Below are 15,367 nucleotides of genomic sequence, written 5' to 3'. Positions count from 1 at the left end.
TTCTGGCAGGGTGTGAGCTTTCGTGAGCCACAGCTCACTTCTTCAGATACAGTAAAGAGGTTATTTTCAAAAATTATCATTAAAGTAAAAGGATTAGATCAATAATAACTAGAATTTTTTGGGTTATTATTAAATTCCATAGTAAGCTCTCCGAGTCTCTCTTTAACCCATAGGTTGTACGATGTCTTTTGGATTTGTTCTTGCCATGAATTTTAGTTTTTCCACCACTTCTAGAGTTTCTTATATCGGTTCCTTTTTGTCCAAGTTTCAAAGATGGAGCTTCTTTCCCTTCTTCTTGTTCTTGCTTCTGCTCCGGAATAATATTGATGAGATCTTGTTCATAACATTTCAGAAATTTTTCAGTGTCTTCCAGTGAAATGATGGTAGTTCTGACTCCTTTGTAGGTAAGAATAAGTCCCTGTGAAAATATCCAGGAAAATCTTATTCCATTCCTCTTCAGTATCACAGTGAACTCTTTATACATGATATTGTTGAAGGCTTTCTTTATACATGTTTCTCTTCATCATCAAATGTTGAGGGACATCCTTGAGTATTATCAATGGGTTTCCCTTCATTGACAAAGGATTGTTGTAGAAGATTTGCATAATCATGTCTTTCATCCTAATGTCATAGAAGGAGATCTTAACATCTCTGGTCTTTGATTTTTCCAATCTGGATGGTAAAGGGATTCTGTATATTCTATTTATTGCATAGTTCAAATCTTGTTCACTTATCTGAGTTAGATCAGCCAATGATTTTATAACTGATTCTCTGGTATCACCTAGTTCTTCTGGCAAATTGCGAAGGCGAATATTAGATTCCCTTACTTTCATCTCCATCATAGCAAGTTGATCTTTAATAATCTCTTCTTGGGAATGCATAGCTTTAATTTGTTGATCTTGAATTTCCAGTTTTTTCTTTATTTCTTTCTGTTCTTCAGCTGTCTTTTTTATTGATAAATCCATTTGTCCAATATCCATTTTCATTATAGTCACTTGTGATTTTATGTTTTTCGTGTCACTTGTCAAAATGTCCAGTTTTTGTTTAATAGATTGGTTGGAGTTGGTTAACATGGTTAACATGCCAGTTAATTGAGTCAATTGATGTGACATTTTTTCATGTTGTTTACTTATCAGATCCTGTTGTTTTGCTAGCATTCCTTGTATTTTTTCCATCTCATCCATATTTGTTTTTTAAAAAGGATTCCAGAAATTTTGAAGTGATGCTTAAAAATCCAGTCTTTAACAAAGTCAAAACTTATGTCCTTAACATTTGTCTTTCAAATGAAATGGCAGGGCCTAGTTTTATTTACTTTGTATTTCCACCAACTTTAATCAGTTTAAATTGTTCCAGTTATAATGAGAATGAAGCTTAAAATTTCAACAAACCATCAAGTTTTAGTGACGCTCCAGCTCGGCAGTGGAGTAGGAAGTAGACAGGATGTTGTTGGTTCGCGGACCTTCCGTCGTCTCCTCTCTATGGTCCTGGGTCGTAGGAGATATTTTGTAGTTGTACGAGGGAAACACACTTCCGGTCCAACGATTTAGTCTGTCCTCTCCGATCTCGATGGTGCTGAGTCTTAGTTATAGGGTATGTTGAAAAGCAGCGAGTATATTTCCTTGCAGTCTTCCAGTGCTCCGAAATAGATCATTCCAGTGAATATGTGGCTGGAGGACCTTCTCAAGCTGGAAAGACCCAAAGATATTTTTCTTGTTCACTCCCACTCCTTTTGACGTCTTGGGAACTGATTGGTAGTTGTAATGTCTTTCAAAAGTCCCTTTTGTTGTGTCTAAGTGCCGATCAAATAGATAGGGCTCCTGCTAATTTATCTAGTATCTTTTTAATTCCAAAGTCACTTATTTTTTGGGAGGAGAAGCACGGATTGCTTAGGTGATTTTCCCAGTCTTTCAAAACTTCAAATTCAAGGTAAAAAACAAGAGAGTTCTTGTAACTTACTCAGATTTCGGAAGATGCGGTTTCCGTTCCAAAAAGATTATTATTTAAGTGTTGATAGATAGAGGAGGTCGAAGCTTGAAGCCAAAGAGACGTTCATGGCGATGTTATTCCCCTCAGTTGCCAGCAGGACAGCATCGACTCCTCCAAGAGGCTTGAGACTCTCTCAGAGAATATGGGAGTCAAACCGCTCTTCATGGCATGCAGGGGTGATCCTGCATCCCAGTCCCCTATTTAGGACTGGGGTGGGGTGCCTTGTTGCACCCCAATTTGAACGTTTCTTGGAGTCTCTCAGGGAGATCCCCGAGAGACATGGTTCTTGGGCCAGCGCTCTACCGACGTCAGGATACAGGATGATCTTGTCAGGCTGGAGAACTGGGCTAAAACTAATAGAATGCACTTCAGCAAAGATAAATGTAAAGTTCTGCATCTAGGTAGGAAAAATCAAATGTATAATTATAGGATGGGAGAAACTGGTCTTAGCAGTAGTGTGTGTGAAAAGGATCTTGGGATCTTAGTAGACACAACACTGAACACAAGTTAGCACTGTGATGCGGTATCTAAAAAGGCAAATGCGATCTTGGGCTGCATCAACCGAAGTATAGTGTCCAGATCACGCGAAGTAATGGTATTGCTTTACTCTGCTCTGGTTAGACCTCACCTAGAGTACTGCATTGTTTTGGGCACCGCAATTTAAGAAAGATGTAGACAACCTGGAACGTGTCCAGAGGAAGGCAACAAAGATGGTGAGGGGTCTGGAGACCAAGTCCTGTGAGGAAAGGTTGAAGGAGCTGGGTATGTTGAGTCTGAAGAGGAGAAGACTGAGAGGGGATATGATAACCATCTTCATGTACTTGAAGGGCTGTCATATAGAGGAGGGTGCTGAGTTGTTTTCTGTTGCCCAAGAAGGTCGGACCAGAACCAACGAGTTGAAATTAAATCAAAAGAGTTTCCGTCTAGACATTAGGAAGAAATTTCTAACAGTTAGAGTGGTTGCTCAGTGGAACAGTGGAGGTTTTTAGAAGAGGCTAGATGGCCATCTGTGCTGATTCTATGACCTTAAGCAGATGATGAGAGGGAGGGCATCTTGGCCATCTTCTGGGTATGGAGTAGGGGTTACTGGGAGTGGGGGGGCAGAGGTAATTTGGAATTTCCTGCATTGTGTAGGGGGTTAGACTAGATGTCCCTGGTGGTCCCTTCCAACTCTATGATTCTATGGTCCTCTACATCCATTCCTGGCAAAAGATATGAAGCTCATGGAGGCTCACAACTTACCTGTCCTCCAGTTCCCCCAGCATTTCAAGGTGGGAATTATCTGCCAATCACAAGCTGTACTGGGCAATGGCCTTGCCCACTTCCTTGGAACATGGGGCAAGTGCCACCTTGGGGAATGGCGCTCAGAAGAGCCACAGGTGGCATGTCAGAGAAGAGCCTCATGTGTCTCCCAAGCCACTGAGCACCACTTGCTTAGAGAATCCCCAAAAGCTTGTGAGAAGCATAAGGTGAGGCTCTGTTTGCTATATACAAAGCATCTCTTCAGAACACTCAATGTGACCAACAGTCAAACTGTACAGTACATTTTTAAACAAGCTGGGTAGGGGTTCCCCATCCGGCTGTGGTGAAAGCAAGTTGGGTCAGGGAAACCCCAACACAACTTGTTAAAAACATATTGTGTAGATAGGCGGATAGCTATGCAGACTGGCAAGATTTGGGTGTTCCTTCAGGCAATACCTTTTGCTCAGCAGGTGGAGACTGAAGGAATGCAGGGTCAGGGGATGGGAAGCGGTCCCCTGCCTTCCGATCTCTCCTCATTGCAATGACAGAGGTTCCAACACTGAACCAATATGATGAAATTTTGCCATGTGATAATGCTCTTGTTTATTTTCTCTTCAGAAGTAAAAAGTTTGTTTTCTTTTTATAAAAACGCAGTGCTTCCCTGTTTTGTCTCCAACCATTTTCAAAGAGAGCAAAGATTCCTCTCCCCCTAGCCTCTTCTTTCTTGCTCACCCTCTTCAGCAGAGAGGTTATGTGTTTATGAACGGCTCATGCTTACCTTGGAGTGGAGTTTGCTGATGTCATGCCTCCTTTCCGACAGGTTAAAAAGCTAGTGGACGAGAGGAGGGAAAGAGTTAGTTTACGTGGGCAGCGACACACATGGTAGGAATCAGTATGGGAGAAGCAGCCTTCAAAATGCCACAACTGTGACATGTTTTATTTGTATATGTGCTTCCTTTTTCTGGAATTGAAAATATAGGTGATTAATTTAAAGAAATAAACAAATGAATTCTGAATTGGCACTGTTGCTTCCATGTCCCTTTAGACAGACAAAAACAGTTAACCTAGTTTGCTGGAAACAGTGTGGGGGATTTGAAATACAATTGTAAAGTAACGGACCACCTAGGGTTGCCAAGTGCCAGGTGGTGGCGGGCAAACCCCCGCCAATCCACCTGGCTGGCTGCCCGCTGACCAGCTGAGGGTCAGTGGGCAATGGATGCAGGAGTGCCTGCCCACGGCGCCACATCACTTCCGGTTTACACCCGAAAGCGCCACATCACAATGGGTTTTTTACCACTCAAACTCCCAGTTAAAGGCCCCTTGTGATGTGGCACTTCTGGGTGTAAACTGGAAGTGATGTGATTGTGTTGGCATGGCTGCGTGCACGATCTCACCTCACCTCTGCCCCAAAAACCTCCCACCAGAGGAGAGGGGGGACCTGGTAAGCCTAGGACCACCACAACCTTGAAGTTGCCCAATTAAGCTTCTGCTAAAAGAGAACTTTGAAAGGCGTTAGACAGATCCATGGAAGAGAGATCCATTAATAGCTACTAGCCATGGTGACTAAACCATATACAGAGGCAGCAGACCTCTGAATACCAGTGCTAGTAGGCAGCATCAGGGGAAGAAGGCCTTGGCCTCTGTGTCCTGCTTGTTTATTGCTGCAGGGCAACTGGTTTCTTGCTGTTTGAAGCAGTATGCTGGAATAGATGGACCACTGGCCTGATCCAGCAGGCACTACTTATGTTCTTAGAGTAGCAGCCAAAACTTGTTGGGTTGCCTGTGATGAATGGGTGCACAAGTGCATGGCATATACAGTTAAGAAAAAGGCAGGGATAATCTGCTCCTGAAAGAGAAGGGGTGGGGCAACGGTCGTGAAAGGTCCCGGCCAAACACTCTTAGACAAAATACAAGATCCACATACATACTATTTTTGTAACAACAACAAAAAATCAGGAAGTAAAGTACAAATAGGAATTGATCACAGAATATTAAATAGACCACAACTGTTCACGGTGTTATTGTCTCCCTAAAGCATAGTATGCAAAAAATTTCTGGCCTGGATATGTTGTGAATTACCATCTAGAAAGGATCTCACCAGGTAACTGTCCCCATGCTTGGATTTAAGCATTTGTGCCACTTCCTTCAGGTTGCTACGGAAGGTCGGTTCTTCCGAGGAACTTGCAAAGTTCACGGCAATTATTCGCTCTGTGACATACACCAGGTCTAGTTCACAAGTGTCCTCCATGGCCTGATTTAAGCTCAAGCTCCTAAACCAAAGAGAAGCAATTGAATAGTCACTTATGAGAATGAAAAAGGCAAAGACTGAAAGATACAAAGTATCTGTGTAACTGTACACTATTTCACTTTGCTTCTACTGTCTCTACTGTTTCTGGAATATTACAAGGGGCTCTCTGTAATATCCAACTGCAGTTATTGCTTTAAATTAAATCAATGTGAGTGATCATGCAATTTATATTTAATAAATGTATTTATTACAGTTATTTACACCCCACTTTTCTAAAACAACAAAACAATTCAAAATACATAACAACCTAATAAAACATTATGATAAATTTAAAAATAATAAAATTAGTCAGGTAACACTTGCCAGAGTAACAACAGCACTTATGACCGTAACAAGAAAAATACTTGTATTACACAGTTCCACTGAAGGTAATACAATTTACACGAAGTAGCAACCAAAGCAGTCAAAAATATACATATAGAAGTACAATATTGTACAAAAGGTAAGTGTCATCAGAAGCCAAATGTTATCTTCAGATGGGTTTCCGGTAAAAATCCCATTTCGCTTATTCTTTCTCAATTAAGGCAATCCTGAGACGAAACATGCAAGAACGTTTGTTCCTGAAGCAAGGTGTGTACCTTCCTGCTATCAGCGGATGGCTATCTGAGTCAACAGCAGCAGATAAAACACAGAAAAACACTCTTGAGACCCAAAAATACAATCAATTAAGATAAAAGCCTATGGAACAAAAATGTATTTCCCTGGTGCCTAAATGCCAACAGTGAAAGCATCAGGTGAGCATCATGATACAAGAGTATTCCAAAGAAGCGGTGCTACAACAAAGAAGGCCTGACCCTGGTCACCACCCACTCTCTTCAGGTGGCAGGAGAACGGTATCAAAAGAAGATGCTAGCAAGTTAGCAGCATTCACAAACCAGTAAGCACTGCTTCAGATTCCCTAGACACAGGCCATTTAGAGCTCGTCAGAACCAGCTTGGGATGCCAGCCTCCAGGTGGGACCTGGGGATCCCCTGGAATTATAGCTCATCTCCAGACTACAGAGATCAGTTTCCCCAGAGAAAATGGATGCTTTGGAGAGTGATCTCTATGGCATTGTACCTCACTGAGGTCCCTGTCCTCACCAGGTTCTATCCCCAAATCTCCAAGAGTTTCCCAGCCTGGATCTGGCAACCCTACCTCCCATCCCTTGCTGGTGGCCAGGGGGGACCTGGCAACCCTAGAAGAGAATACTGAATTGCAGTCAGAAACAAGCTGGAAGGCAACGTAGCTCTTGCAACGTAGGATAAGCTGGTCCACTGAAAGTTGTTTTTCGCCACAGCATTTTGCATCAGATGACATTTCTGGAGGTCTTCAAAGACTGTTCCACATACAGCACATGACAGTATTGTAACTCAGATATGACCAGAGGGTTCCCATTTGTTCACTTATAGTGAGAGACCTCCAGGTACTTGTGGCCCTTGCCCACAGATGCTCACCTGACCAGCGGGCAAAAAATGGGGCCAAAGGGGGGCATCATCCAAGGGAGAAAAAATTTAAAAGAAAAATAAGGCCTCATTTACTTACAGGAAGTTCTGAAAACAGAGTACCTGGCAACTTCTAGAGCTACTTGGAAGTAACAAGGGTAGCTCTAGGAATCACCAGAAACTTTATAGTCAGAACTTCTTGAAAGTAGACAAGGCCTTATGTTTCTTTTTATTTTTTCTCCCCGGATGCTGACCCCACCCCACCCCTCACATCACTCCCACTGGTTTCCAGGCACTGTCTGGAAACCCTACAAGAATATGTATAACCATGTCATGGTCATTCTTTCCCAAGGAGGAGTGTGTCACAACCTTTCTCTTATACAGGCCTTTCTCTTATTATCTTATTTTATGCCATTTTAGCAAGAACAAGTCCCTCGGGCTGGAGAGTTGGGAACTACCTCAATACCCACACCCTCTTTTTCTTTTATTATACCTAGGATTATTATACCTAGAGCCCCGTGGCGCAAAGTGGTAAGCTGCAGTACTGCTCTGCTCACGACCTGAGTTCGATCCCAACGGAAGTCAGTTTCAGGTAGCCGGCTCAAGGTTGACTCAGCCTTCCATCATTCCGAGGTCGGTAAAATGAGGACCCAGCTTGCTGGGGGTAAAGGGAAGATGACTGGGGAAGGCACTGGCAAACCACCCTGTAAACAAAGTCTGCCTAGGAAACATCGGGATGTGACGTCACCTCATGGGTCAGGAATGATCCAGTGCTTGCACGGGGACCTTTACCTTACCTTATTATACCTAGAGTTGCCAGGTACCCCCAACCTGAAGCAAGGTGTGTACCTTCCTGCTATCAGCGGATGGCTATCTGAGTCAACAGCAGCAGATAAAACACAGAAAAACACTCTTGAGACCCAAAAATACAATCAATTAAGATAAAAGCCTATGGAACAAAATGTATTTCCCTGGTGCCTAAATGCCAACAGTGAAAGCATCAGGTGAGCATCATGATACAAGAGTATTCCAAAGAAGCGGTGCTACAACAAAGAAGGATTGACCCTGGTCACCACCCACTGGCAACCAGCAGGGGAGGGGTTGGGGAGGTCTTACCAGTACAAAATGAGGCCAAGGCCTCAATGCCGTTGGCACGTTGATGTCACTTCCAGAAGTGATGTAATCACGTCACTGACAACGTAGGAAATGCTCTAGCATTTGGGCAAAAACTCTATAGTACAAACTGAGAGCCAGTGTGGTATAGTGGTTAAGAGTGGTGGTTTGGAGCGGTGGACTCTAATCTAGAGAACCAGGTTTGATTCCCCACTCCTCCACATGAGCAGTGGACTCTAATCTGGGGAACCAGGTTAGTTTCCCCACTCCTACACATGAAGCCAGCTGGGTAACCTTGGGCTAGCCATTACAGAAACTTGGTGGGATGATTCCCATGACTGGAATGTAGTAGCAGATGGATATGAGTTGTGCAAGAAGAACCAAAAAGGTTGAAGAGGTGGCAGAGTGGCACTATATGTGAGGAGAGGGATTGCTTGTCAAGGAATACTAGAGGAGGAGGGTGACAGTCCAGTGGAAAGTATCTGGGTGAAGATAAGGGAAGGAAGGACAACCAGTATTGTGGTTAGAATGTGCTACAGTCCTCCTGACCAGGGTGAGGAGGTGGAGCAGCTTGACTGGGTATCCAAACAACAAGAGCTGGTAGTTTGGATGGAAGATTTAGCAAAATCCCTCAGTCAGACATACTTTGTCCCTGTGGCAGTAAGTGTGTTGAAACAGTTGTCCATGTTTTATTTTATTGTAGTTTCTATTCAGAAATTCGTAATGAACTACTAAGCCCTTTGCAGACATGTAGACTGAATGCCTTTGATTCCAGTAATGCTTCCTTTCTTTTGAATAATGGTTCGCCCTGTGTTCTGGAGAAGGTAGCACAATTTTTAAAGATTGCTATAGAATGCTGCAAATTATTTAAATAGATGGATGTGTTAGCTCACAACACTATCTTATGCAAGTATCTTTCAACCATTTTGTAAGGTTATATCTCAAATATTTATATTTTTACATGCTACAGTATGTACAGTGATTTTATGCCAATAAAGGACGATATGACTAACAAGAGCTGGTAGTTATGGGTGATTTTAACTTCCCTGATGTGTGCTGGGAGACCAGCTCTGCAAAGCGACCACAGTCACGCAAGTTCCTCACCTGCCTGATGGACAACTTCCTTCATCAAATGGTGGAGGTAGCTATCAGGGGTTCAGCCATACTTGATTTAAGACTGACCAACAGGCAAGATATGGTAGATGAGGTGAAGGTGGTGGGGACCTTAGGGGAAAGCGATCATGTCCTCCTAGAATTCGTTTTGTTGTGGGGGACCAAGGAAGTTCATAGCCACACACGTCTCTTAAATTTTGGTAGGGCAGATTTTAATAACCTCAGGCATGATGAGAATCATTCCATGGGCAAGACTGCTGAAAGGGAAAGGAGCAAGTGAAGGGTGGGCTCTCCTAAACCAAGAGCTCTTGCAAGCTCAAGCTCACTATTCCAACAAGAAGGAAACATTGTAGGGGATCCAAAAAGCCAATGTGGATCAACCGAAAACTCCATGATGAGCTAAGGGAGAAAAAAATAAATGTTCAAGAAATGGAGACAAGGACATACCTCTAAAGAAGAGTATCTGCGGGTTGCTAGGCACTGTAGGCCAAAGCTCAAAGGGAGCTGATGCTGGCTAGGGAAGTTCACTACAACAAGAAAAGTTTTTTTTAGATGTGTGAGGAGCAAATGCAAGGGAGAAGAGGCCATAGGTCCACTGTTGGGTGAAAATAGAGAAAGTTAGTCCTTGAGCATTTAGAAAGGATGGATCTGATTACTAAGAGCCAGAACGGGCTTCTCAAGAACAAGTTGTCAGGCCCGGCCTCTCGGCCTTAGCCTGACATTGCTCCTCACAGGCTCTTGCTTCGAGCAGGCCAGGGTTTGGCTTGGAGTCATGGCCCTGGTCATGTGCTCCTGGTTCTCATGCCTTTGTACAGTATCAGTGTCATGCGTTTTATGCTCAGTATGGTATGCTTATGGATGGCAGAAAACACTAGAAATTCCGGGCAAAGGGATAAATGTGGTCTTCATGGTCTTTTTAGGTGATATGATTAAAAGGAACTGATTAAAAGGACTGGCTTAAATGGAAAAAGAATCATATATTATCAGAATTATAATATTTTTGAGACTACATATGATAATTGGATTACTAGAATTATAACGTGTCTGAAATGAATGCTAGGGATATATGAAAGATTTATAAAACATTTAATTCTTAGTAGAAAAGGAGGGAGATGTAGGAGAACTTAACATCTTTTTATTTTTTTTATTTTTTGAGTATGTACAAATATTTAATGGCTCCCTTGCTTTTATTTTGTAAAAATGTAATCCTTAATGGGACCATTTAAAGAATACTATTTAACTAATCCCTTATTTTTATTTTTTTATTTTTGATTAGTACTGATTCAATAACTTTAGATAGGATAAGAATATGTTTATTAAAATACTACTGGGATTAGTTCCGTTAGCAAAAGATTACATAATTTATTTTATGATGGAAGAGGGTGAGGGGGAAGCCATATTATTGATTAATATGTGTTTTTTTCTTTCTTTTTTTACTATCATCACTGTTATTAATCTCATAGTACTGGATATTGTTATATATGATGATATAAGTGAAAACATAATTGATGATATAATTGAAAAAATAATAAAAAATATTTTTAAAAAAAGAAAAAGAAGTGGCAGTCCGAGGTTGTGCCGCTTTTAGTACCCAAAAGGGAGGCTCCCCCCAACTGCCGAGGGAATATGCTCAGTTTGCAGACGTGTTTGATGTGAAGGAGAGTAATGTGTTACCACCCCACCGAAAGACAGATTGTGCCATTGAAATAGTAGTGGAAGGTAACCTGCCAAAAGGAAAAATTTACCCCATGAGTCCTAAGGAGAAGGTGGTCCTGCGGGAGTTTTCTGGACATTAATCTGGCCCATGGATTTATTAGGCCCTCCTCTGCCCCTTGCTCAGCTCCCTCCTTCTTTGTGCAAAAGAAAACGGGAGACCTGCGATTGTGAGGACTTTTGTCGACTTAATGCTGTCACCCAAACTAACCCTTCCGTTAATTCCAGATCTACTCAGTCAACTGAAGGAGGGGCACATCTTCACCAAATTGGATTTGGTTGATGCCTATTTTCGTGTGCGAATTAAAGCTGGGGACGAGTGGAAAACGGCTTTCTTAAGCTGCTTCGGAATGTTCGAATACCTTGTGATGCCCTTCGGCTTAAGTGAGGCCCCTAGTGTCTTCATGCAAATGATTAATGAGGTGTTATATGACTTGCTTTTCAAAGGAGTGATTGTGTATCTGGATGATATTTTGATTTATTCAAAAACGTATGATGAACATGTAAAACTAGTTAAAGAGGTGTTAAGACGCCTGCGGGACAATCAATTGTATGCCAAGGTGTCTAAATGTGAGTTCCATCAACAATCTTTGACTTTCCTGGGATATGTAATTTAGCACCAAGGCCTTGCAATGGACCCTGAGAAAGTACGGGTAGTTGTTGAATGGGAACCGGCCAAAACACGTAAACAACTCCAGCAGTTTCCAGGGTTCGCAAATTTCTACTGTTCCCACCTGTAAGCTCCTGACCCTTCGAACCAGAAATCACCACAGAGTCGTATAGAATCCAAGCAGATGGCTTTTACTGGTCAAAAAGGCAATACAGTGCATACAGGGAACTATGGCAGCTATGAGAGTCTTACTAGCCGAACGATAATATAAGGCAGTAAATGGCGGGAGATTATACAACATCAGCATACACAGACAGAGGCAACTTTCCCAGGAGCAGTATTCCCAGGCCTTGGTATGTGTGGTCGGCCTTGAGGCTAGACAGTACAGTACCGACACAGAAACAATACTGAAACCGAGATAGCAGCCTGACATCCTGCTCCCCTTAAGGCCCCCTCCCAGTCGGCAAGGGGGATGGTCTGTCCGGGTAGGCAGTGTGAAAGGCATCAATTAGTTTGGGGGCGGAGACATCTCGTGCACGAACCCACTCGTCGTAGGCAGGGGGGAAGTGCTTCCAACGGACCAAGTACTGTAGGTTGCCATGGTGAACACGGGAGTCAAGGATTTTGGAGACTTCGAAGTGCTCTTCCCCCCCCACCATAATGGGCTGTTCGGGGGGCGGATCAGGATGCCATTGTGGAGAGGCCGTATGGGGCTTCAGGAGGCTAATGTGGAAAACGGGATGCACACGCCTCAGAGTTTTCGGGAGAGCTAATTCCACCGTGACAGGATTTATGACCCGTGTGATTGGGAAAGGGCCAATGAATTTAGCATTGAGTTTAAGGCACGGACGGGTGGAACGTAGGTTTTTGGTGGAAAGATAGACCAATTTACCCACTCGCAGTTCGCCCCCGGGGGAACGATGCTTATCAGCTTGTGCTTTGTATTTGCGCTTGGCTCGGTCGAGATTGCTAACGAGCCAAGGCCAAGTGGTACGGAGGGTGTGTGCCCAGGAAGCAACGTCAGGATCTCCCTCCCCCTCCACATTATTTTTGGGCGTAACAGGACCGAAATCCTGTCCATACACTGCATAGAATGGGCTAAAACCTGTAGATTGATGTACAGCATTATTGTAGGCATATTCTGAAAAAGGTAACAGTTCTACCCAGTTATCTTGGTGGTAGTTTACATAACAGCGTAAATAACATTCAAGGACAGCATTTACACGTTCAGTTTGACCATCGGTTTGAGGATGGTATGCAGTAGACAATCCTTGTTCAACCCCCACCAACTTGAGGAATGCTTTCCAAAACTTGGAAACAAAGCCACTGCCGCGGTCACAGATTATTTTGCGCGGAAACGAATGTAATTTGAAGATATGTGTAACGAAGAGGCGGGCCATTTTTTGAGCAGAGGGGATCCCTGCGCATGGAACTAAATGGATTTGCTTGGAAAACAAATCAGTAACAACCCATAACACAGTTTTTCCTCCGCTGAGAGGGAGATCAGTCATAAAGTCCATAGCAATCACTTCCCATGGTCTGGTGGGTGTTTCTAGAGGTTGCAGTAGCCCCGGGGGTTTGCCTTGTGATCGCTTCACTGTGGCGCAAACAGGGCAGCTGCGAATAAAAGAGTCAACGTCGGAACGCATTCCCCCCCACCAAAATTGTCTGCACAATAAGTGGAGAGTTTTTAGGAATCCAAAGTGTCCAGCTGTTTTTACTCCATGAGCTAAGTGTAAGACTTCTTTTCGAAGTGCCTTGGGTACATACAATTTAGAGTCTTTGTACCATGAGCCTCCTTGTTCTATTACCCCAGGGGGTAGGGTGTGAGTGGAGCGTTCAGAGAGGCAGTGGTTCCGAAGGGTATTTAAAAAGGATTCGGAGATGGGAACCTTGGCGGGAACCCCCCCCCCCGGCTATAGTAGTCTGAGGACCCGCTATGGGGGTAGTGCTTACGTGCGGTGGTGCGCAGATTGTAGGCAGTAGGGCAGCCGGTGGGGTTGGAGGAGTGGAACCGTCGGTTCGTTGTTGTTGCGAGGGCGGTTGGGTAGCCGCTCGGGTTGGAGGTGCTGGAGAACTGGATCTGGGGTGCTGTTGCTGAGATCGGGTTTGCACGGCCAGTACAGGAAGGGTTCCCCTTTGCGTAGGGGTGAACAGAGAGTCAGTTGGTCTCTCGAGTTTTACCGGGTATTGTGGCAACCGGGAGAGGGCATCTGCAAGAACGTTTTGTTTCCCAGGAACATGTTTTAGGACGAAACGAAACTGAACGAAGAATTCAGCCCAACGTTGTTGTTTTGCTGATAGTTTGTGGGACCCCGTGAGGGCAGCTAGATACTTGTGATCGGTCCAAACCTCGAAGGGGATATTGGACCCCTCTAAGAATTGTCTCCATAGAGTCAGGGCATGGTGAACGGCCGCTGCCTCTTTTTCCCAAATGGGCCAGTTCAATTGTGCGTGCGCAAATTTTCTCGAAAAGTAAGCGCACGGGTGAAGGAGGCCATCCGGACCTTTTTGGAGGAGGGCCCCTCCCATAGCTACATCGGAGGCATCGACTTGCACAATAAACATTTGGTTTGGGTCCGGGTGCTGTAGTACGGGTTCGGATGTGAAGAGGCGTTTGAGAGCCACAAACGCGGCTTGGCATTGATCAGTCCACAGGATTTTTGCGGAGGGTAAGGTAGCTGTGTTTGCTTTCCCTTTGGTTTTTAGTAGATCAGTAATGGGTAGGGCCACTTGTGCGAAGTTAGGAATGAATCCTCGATAAAAGTTTGCAAATCCCAAAAACTGTTGCACTTGCTTGCGGTTGGTGGGCGGATTCCAATCGAGAACGGCTTGGACTTTGACAGGGTCCATGCGAAGACCTTGGTGGGAGATTATGTATCCTAAAAATGTGAGCTGGCTTTGATGAAACTCGCATTTAGCCAGTTTTGCAAAGAGTTGGTGGTCGCGCAGGCGCTGCAGAACTTCTCGGACTAGAGTTACATGCTCTTCCATGGTTTTTGAATAAATAAGAATGTCGTCTAAGTAAACCACCACCCCGCGATACAGCAAGTCATGAAGGATTTCGTTGATGAGTTGCATAAAGACCCCCGGGGCCCCTTTCAATCCGAACGGCATCACGAGGAATTCATACATACCGAAACAGCTAGAGAAGGCAGTGAGGTGCTCATCTCCTTCGCGGATGCGGACTCGGTAGTAGGCTTCCACCAAGTCCAACTTGGAGAACACCCGGCCCTCCTGTAATTGTCCCAAAATATCAGATATTAATGGGATAGGATAGGCGTTGGTTTGGGTAACCGCATTGAGTTTTCTGAAGTCAATGCATAAACGAAGGTCGCCCTCTTTTTTCCGGACAAAAAACGCGGGGGCCGAGTTTGGGACATTCGATGGGCGAATGAACCCTCTGGCGAGGTTTTTGTCAAGGAAGTCCCGGAGAACAGTGCGTTCGGAAGCGCTCATAGGGTAAATCTTACTTTTGGTTAAGGTGCAGTCCTTGACCACCTCAATTGTACAGTCGGAGGCCCGGTGGGGGGGGGGGTAAGGTATCACATTCTTTAAGGTCGAAGACATCCGCAAAGTCTCGATACACATTAGGTAGGACTGGAAGTGCTGGGACATCGGAGGCCAGTGCTGGTACGGGCGGATATAATAATGCAAAGTTCTGCCGGTGCTGATTGCACATGGGGCTGGTGAAGGAGATAGTGTTTGTTTCCCAGTTAATACTGGGACTATGTCCTTTAATCCAGTTAATACCCAAGACCACTTCAAAACGGATAGGGGCTATAGTGAAGTCTATTTGCTCCCAGTGGGAGCCAATTCCCATTGCTACCCCTACGGTGAGGTGATCAACTGGACCCC

General features: G+C 44.2%; 1 protein-coding gene across 1 annotated transcript in view; it reads right to left on the bottom strand.

The window, feature by feature from the left end:
* The window catches only part of TNS1 (tensin 1), a 361,563-nt gene that overhangs the window by 279,302 nt on the left and 66,894 nt on the right, over positions 1-15,367 (bottom strand). Inside the window, exons 4-5 of the mRNA XM_056861619.1 lie at positions 5,327-5,498; positions 4,007-4,057 (exon numbers count right to left, since the gene is read on the bottom strand). Of these exons, the coding sequence (XP_056717597.1) occupies positions 4,007-4,057; positions 5,327-5,498 (223 nt within the window). The remainder of the gene's footprint in view (positions 1-4,006; positions 4,058-5,326; positions 5,499-15,367) is intronic.

The sequence above is a fragment of the Euleptes europaea genome, chromosome 15 (assembly GCF_029931775.1).
Source record: "Euleptes europaea isolate rEulEur1 chromosome 15, rEulEur1.hap1, whole genome shotgun sequence".
Lineage (NCBI taxonomy): Eukaryota > Metazoa > Chordata > Lepidosauria > Squamata > Sphaerodactylidae > Euleptes > Euleptes europaea.
The sequence above is the reverse complement of the archived record's forward strand: the minus strand, read 5'-3'. Positions and strand labels throughout refer to the sequence as shown.